Below are 7,039 nucleotides of genomic sequence, written 5' to 3'. Positions count from 1 at the left end.
ACAGCAGCCTGGGTACAGGGACCAGGGGTAATCCAAGAGAGGGAGGATGAGGGGCCCTCTTGGGCGTCAGGGCTCCAGCTGATGGTAGATGGTAAGTCCCATGGCTTAGTGGCATGGTTGGCTGCCACTGAAAGGGGCCAACTGATTCTTTTTTCTTTTTTTTTTTTTTTGTTCTATTCAGAGGTCTTTATATCAAAGATCTGATTTGCTCCACGGTGTTGACTTGGTTTTAGTGTTCAATGAGGATAAAAATGCACGAGGCTAGGAGAAAGCAGCGTTGGTGGACACAGGGCTGGATCTACCTGCAGTCACCACGAGTCGCTTCAGCAGCACAGGCTTTTTCCCCTTTTCCTACCCACATCACTTTGTCAACACCAAACACGCACAGTTTGAAGAAGGGACTACTGGTTTTGTTTGGAAAACACCCGACACAGCATAAGCTATGCTGCGGGCATCACTGTTGTACAAAAAGCAGCGTGAATGCCTGGCCAGCTGCTTTGGCATTCACTTCATTTGTGAGATACAATCCAAAGGGCCAACCCTCTTGAGGAGGCTCCAAGCGCCTAGGAAGCAATGGTCACGCATCGCTGCCTCATACTGGTCAGAGAGAAGCTGAATTCCACAAGAAAGGAGCGTTTTTCCTTAGGTTAGTTCATTCACACGACATTGTCAAAGCCAGAGGGTGAAGGGAAGCTTCACGCTGACATTACAGGGGACAAACCACAAGCCCCTGGATGATGTGTTTCTACAATACCAAGGGCCAGAAGAACAGTATGTGGTAATGAGAAACTATGGGTAGATGAGTCTGTGAGTAACCAGGCAACAAGAACCGCTATCAAATACAGTAGTAACTGTGATTTCTGCCACCAGCTCCCAAGTTTTCTTAGTTTTAAAAGCCAACTAGTTAAAATATGTTCTTGTATTACAGGTGGGGTTTCTTCCCCTTAACAAAAGTGCAAGCAAAGAGACCATTTAGTCACACAAGATCATTTGTCAGTAAGGAAAATACAAATTTACTTTTATTATAACCATGAAGAGGCATTACTTTAACAATTAGCTGTACATTCAGCACTCAGGTATACATCCGTGCCAAATAAAGTCAATTCTCTTACTGCTAAAAAAGAACACTTCTTCTCAGCGATGCACTGCCTGTGCTTACAGGATGTTTATTGTCTCTGTGTTACAGTTATCTTGACAGACAAGCCTCAGATTACAGAATAAAGCTTTACTCTTGGACCAAAATAGGAGGCAACATTTTTATTTAAAAAAATTAAAAACAGCAAGTTTCTAGTCAGATAATATAAAGCATCTTAAATTAATCTTTTGAAAGTATTTACACTATTTGTAAACGTAAATATCTGAAACTGTACATGTTTAAACAAATGTTCGTTTAGCAAACAGGCTGTATAAACTGATTGCTCTTCTAGTCTTTCAACCAGCTGCCCCAGAGCTGTCTGGGCACTCTAAGAGAGAAAAAGATCCCAAGCACAAGAGCGACTACTGCAACAGTTCACCCTTCACGTCTTTTCTGTACAATGTCTGTATTAAGTCAGTCGTAACTCTGTACAGCGACCATGCAGTCCTTCTGTAAAACTTTATAAAACACAAATGTACATATATTACAATGCGCTGGACATTATTTTACAGCCTGTATTTCTACATAAGTAAAAAGAAAGGGCAAGTTTTCTTCCTTGTTAGTTCCTTTAGTTAATTTTTAAGGAGTCATGTAGGGTCCTACGAGTACCATTTATGTACCTCAGCACCACTGCTGCAACACTTCTTGTGGTAGCTTTAAATCCTACCATCTTAGTCTCCAGCCATGTGATTGGTAACAGGAAAATTATTAAATCAAAACGCCACCAACGTGCATGGACATTTCTACATATTTAAAACTACAGAACAGGTTTTATAAATAAGTTAAAAATCTGCCATGTAAGTCACCACATTTTTCCCTTGCAGTGCTGCACAATAAGGACTTCCACACTGAGACACCCCAAAGCTGCTTGTAGTGTTTCATTCCATTAATGGCCAAGCCTTTAGCATTCAGCTTTCCGAAAAAATGACCAATGAATGCATACCCAACACCGTGCATTGTTTACCAGTTACCGAGTGCTTATCCCCTGTTTTACAACGCTGATTTGACAGGCTTGCACATTCAATTTCTGGCATCCCCACACGCCTTTATTAGCACTTACTCCAGCGCACAAAGGCTGTGCAAGTTCCAGTCCCAGTCCCCACTTTAAACAATGCACATCACCATTTGATCTTGGGCAAGGCCAAAAAACAACTCTAACCTAAGTACCCGAGAACCTCAATGCTAAGCTTTGCAGTAAAGCATCTGAAAACATGCAGTTCCCGCAGAAAGAACAGAAATTATATTGCACAGCTTTCCACTGCAAATCCCAAGGAACTGAGGTTCTTTACATGGAGTGAAGTTAGAGCATGAAGCTTCAGGTCAGACCTCACAGCTCCCAATCACAACAGTGTACAAAAAACAGCACATCCAGTGTTTCAAGAAATGCTTCACATGCGGGAAATAAAGTTTTCCCAACTAAGAACCTCTGAATTATGTTCAAGCACGTGGTGGATTACCAGGATTTTCGGGGGAGTTAAAGAAAAACTGGAGCATGCCTGCTTAAGTCAAATTGCCATACCGAGGTGCTTATCTCCAAGCCCTGCAAATACCTATTACCGCTCCCATTTGATTCCCTGCGCTTTATTTCCAGCGTGCCTTTGAAAGTGCAGCTTTTCACTGCATACATCAGCTTATTAAAGGAAAGCAAGAAAGGTTTTTATGTTAAAAAAAAAAAAAAAACAACAACCTGGATTTCAACTTTGAAAACATCTGGGTAAGGCAGTAACTGAGCTCCCATAAGAGTGATCAGCAAAGGGTTTTTTGTTTTGTTTTCTCCCCCCCCCACTTCTCAAGCCAATGAACAGGAAGACCTTTCACAAGTCAAACTGTTTATCTTTTTTTCCTAAAACGGCGTTAAGCAGCCTGGATAGTTTTGATGCAGACTGGACTGCACAGTGGGATCCTTCGTTTACTTCAAGCAAATGTCTTCGCATTCCCTTCACTGCCTGGCATTCAGCTGAAACTTATTTCAAGCAGCTTCACTGTTGGGCTACTTGGACATCGATAAAAGTAAGTTCACCTGAAAGATGAAAGGAAAGCCTACATTAGACAGAGCAGCTAAGTTTCAGAACTGATGTCTTATATTTTAACCTTTAAACAGGATTCCTAGGAAGCACATAGAGTCTTAGACGAATCAGAAGACAGCTACAAAACAACTGGCCAAAATGTCCAGTCAAATGCCTTCTCACAGGCTTTTTAAAATGTGATTGTTGACCATGTTGACTAGTCACTTCAGCAGTCACAACCTACTGTGTCAAAGTTTCTAAGATGACTTCATGCGTTGTCAAGGAATTCAAAAAAATACGCGCACTGGCAAAACACGTTAACATTCATCTTACATATCTGACACACATTTGGGATCCTTTGCAATACTTGTTTCCCACAGATTACAATATGGTTTCCCATACACTTCAGTTTGTAGGAGAAGTGATCCCAAGGATTAACAGATAAACAGTTAGAGGAAGCCATCTCCTCTAGGATAACCCCACCTCCTTCCAGTGCATCACTCACTCCCACTCTGTGCTCCAGGATAGTTATCACACATCCCTGTGGCCACATTCACTGCAGGCAATGTCCTCTAATCCGTAAACTAGATTATCTGTTTAAATATTGGCATCCTGGGATAATCACGATTCTATCCACATTCCCTGGACCACTAAGGTCAAAGCAAGATTTTTAAAAACCTGCTTGGTTTCTGTCAGAGCATCCTAATACAGAGAATTCTTAACCCAAATCATCTCTTGAGACTAAAGACCTTATCATGTAGGGTTACATTTCCATAAACATCTGCACATTTTCCCAATGCAATTTACTTCAAATGAACCCTTGTAATTCTTTCTCATGCTTCCTAAATGTAAAAGTTGCCACTTCCTGTATTTGTCAGAAGCAAGACTGCCCTCACACGCAGAGGCTTTTTTAATGTGTATTCACCAGCTTTGATATCTCTCCGAAAAGACAATGCCCAGAAACGGCAAGACTCTGCCATGACGTTGTACAACTCCATCCCCAGCAACATCGGTCACCACCTTCAGTTTAACAACTCTACTGGATATTCATTAGGAAAACCAAACAAAACCCCCTTTTAGCTGAGAGCCTAGAGTTCAGATGAAGCCCTGAGTTTAAGCATCCAGGACTAAGAGGGATAATAAATAAATAAATAAGGATTCTGAACACTGAAAATACTGAAAATGAAAAATTAATGTTTAAAAAAAGCCAGTCACATGAAAGAGCAACTGATAAAACAGGGAGCCTCAATATATACCTGTTCCATTGAAGGACAAGCTATGATCTGGAGATCTTCATTACTAAATTCTTCCTTTAACACAGCATGGAGTTTCTGGAACATTTGCTGAATGTTATTCTTTTAAAGGAAAGAAGAAAAAAGTCAATATTAAAAAAAACACACCACCATCTCAAACATGAACCAGAATAAGCACAACGTACATGGAATAGCTACTGAAGTGACCACTAGGGAGAAGCAGTCGAGCTTTAACAGCTTTTCTTTTAAAACAAGGCCCAAAACAGCCACAAGGAACCCGTGTTGGCTGTGAGATAAAAACTTCAGCTAAGATGAAACACCGAGTCCTACTGACTTAACCTGGAAGCTTAAAACTCAAGCTTGGTTCTTTCTGGTGGGTTTACAGTGGGTCTCCCATTGAATCTATCTCATCCTCTCTGCCTCCAGTGCTTCTGCCCACGCGTAACTGACCAAGTTGTACTGGTTTTGGCTGGGACAGAGTTAGTTTTCTTTACAGTAGCTCATATGGTGCTGACTGGAAGATGTGCAGAATGAACAGAATTAGTTGCTTCCCTGTAACACGTGTGTGTGTTATGTAGGCTGAATACAAGGGAGAGCAGGACAGCTTTTTTTTTATGCTTAAACATATCATTATAAAACATTTTGCTAGATTTTTAGTTTTGTGGGTTTTTGGTTTTTTTTTTCATTTCACCTGTCTTTTCAACAGGCTTCTCAGATCAGGGACAACGCATTGACTGTAATAGTCTGTTCACTATTACATGTGCATGGTAATTGTCACATGTTTACTGGCTGGACTGGTAGCCTAGAATAACTCTACAGATATAGAGATATGTTTATGTATGTGTGTCTGTATATATACACTTATAAATATATGCATACATACAGTTATATAGATATATTATACATATAACCATACACACACAGAAATATAAGGTGAACGATCCCACAAAATGTATTTAAATTCTTTAACTAAATGAAGGCCCAACACCTATAGGAAAACATGCTGAAGTACATCTAGCAATACTCACCCTAACTGGCTTAAACAAAATTAATTCTGTATCTTTATTGGACAAGTATAACGACATGCTTCGTAAGGTCGATGGCAGCTTTGTTTTTATTGTCTTATAAGTGGAAGAGACCAGATCGTTGATCTTTGCTGAAAGTAAAAGAAAACATGCTTAAAAGGCTAAAATGACATCCTGCTAGTTGAAATCTACACTCCAGAATAATCAGCTCCACTTTACTGGGGCTGACCATAACCACAGGGTTGAGTGAAAGGGAAAGAGGGGGTGACTGGGCTGTGCAGCATCAACCCATCATATGACCACAACATGCCTTTTCTTTTGGGACCTACTCAAGACATCAGCCCCTCTTCTTTCCCTGCAGAAAATGCATCCAACCCATTTCTGCAAGCTACCACATCCTCCTGAGATTCCTGAAGTCACAGCCTTCCAACAGCAACAAAGTTCTACATAGGCTCCCCCCCTAGAAAACTTGCCTGGAAAAAAACCTGCTGGGAAATAAACAGGGCTAGTAAAGAGAACAGCATATCACAAATTCTCCTTACTGACCACAGGCCACGTCTGTAAGAAGAAAGGCTGCACAGCCATCTGGATTTCGAATCAACCAGGCAGGAATCCTCTCTCAGGCAAGACCTTCCTTCTTTATTGCTAGGTATTTTAATGATTTTACAAGATTTTTGCTTAAAGGGCAGGGGAAAAATACATTTTGTAGCTTTAAAGTACCAAAGTTAATATACTATGTTTATTTTTTTTTCTCCTCAATTTCTACTGTATCTAAATTTTCTGCCTACTCTTGCTTCCCAGACAAATGACTCCAAGAAACAGCAGAAGCTCTGCTTAGATCTGCCTCTACACACATAATTCTCTCCAAACAAACATTAAAATACTCCTGAAGAAGCATGAGATGTTAAGTAGAAGCTCAAGTTAGCCCTTGAGAGCATCTGACCCACGGAGCAGCACTGAATTATGAATGAACGTGGCTGGCTTCGCATTTTAAGAACATGATGCAACAGAAGGTTCCAATGTATGAATTGGAATAGTCAGATTTCTCAGTGTCACCCAGAAGCACAACTTTGTAATGTGAAGAGCAAAACAACCCAGGAACATCCAAACTACTCCAAATGTTCCTACGAAGCATTCATATTTGAATTCTTAAGAAGAGGGAAACAAAGCTAGATTCCATTTTTGCATAGTGACAGAAAACTGAAAAGGAAGTAGGTACCAAGTGTACAGACAATAAAAGCTTCAATGCAGATTCATTTTTTCCTACAAAAGCAAAAGCTTTATCTTAATGTAATCAAATAATTCCTTAAGCACATTCCGTATGCAGCTGGGGAAATGCTGTTTTCATGCAAGAACAGTCACAGCTTGAGAAATACCCATCATTCATCTACTGCGCCAATTAAATACATACTCTGAAGTTTGTCATGTTTTGATTTAGAGGTATCTTAAGACATTTAAACTAGCACACAAGTAAAAATGGAAGCCAGGATTTTCAAGAAAAGGGTAGGCAGTTCTTAGGTACTTCAAATTTTTCCAAATCAATCACAGTCTCACAGTTCAAATTAATCTGGCCAGCTTTTCAGATTCCTATGTTTTAGAAGTCAGGCACAGAGACAAATG

The 7,039-nt window shown here is 40.3% G+C and overlaps 1 protein-coding gene across 1 annotated transcript in view; it reads right to left on the bottom strand.

Annotated features, from left to right (window-relative positions):
* Positions 1–1,001: 1,001 nt before the first annotated feature.
* COG3 (component of oligomeric golgi complex 3) overlaps positions 1,002–7,039 on the bottom strand; it is a 33,321-nt gene continuing 27,283 nt past the window's right edge. Inside the window, 3 exon segments of the mRNA XM_076363622.1 lie at positions 1,002–3,155; positions 4,398–4,496; positions 5,423–5,550. Of these exon segments, the coding sequence (XP_076219737.1) occupies positions 3,126–3,155; positions 4,398–4,496; positions 5,423–5,550 (257 nt within the window). The 3' untranslated portion in view covers positions 1,002–3,125.

This window comes from Aptenodytes patagonicus, chromosome 1, assembly GCF_965638725.1.
Source record: "Aptenodytes patagonicus chromosome 1, bAptPat1.pri.cur, whole genome shotgun sequence".
NCBI classification, from domain to species: domain Eukaryota; kingdom Metazoa; phylum Chordata; class Aves; order Sphenisciformes; family Spheniscidae; genus Aptenodytes; species Aptenodytes patagonicus.
This window is presented reverse-complemented; position numbering and strand designations above follow the sequence as displayed.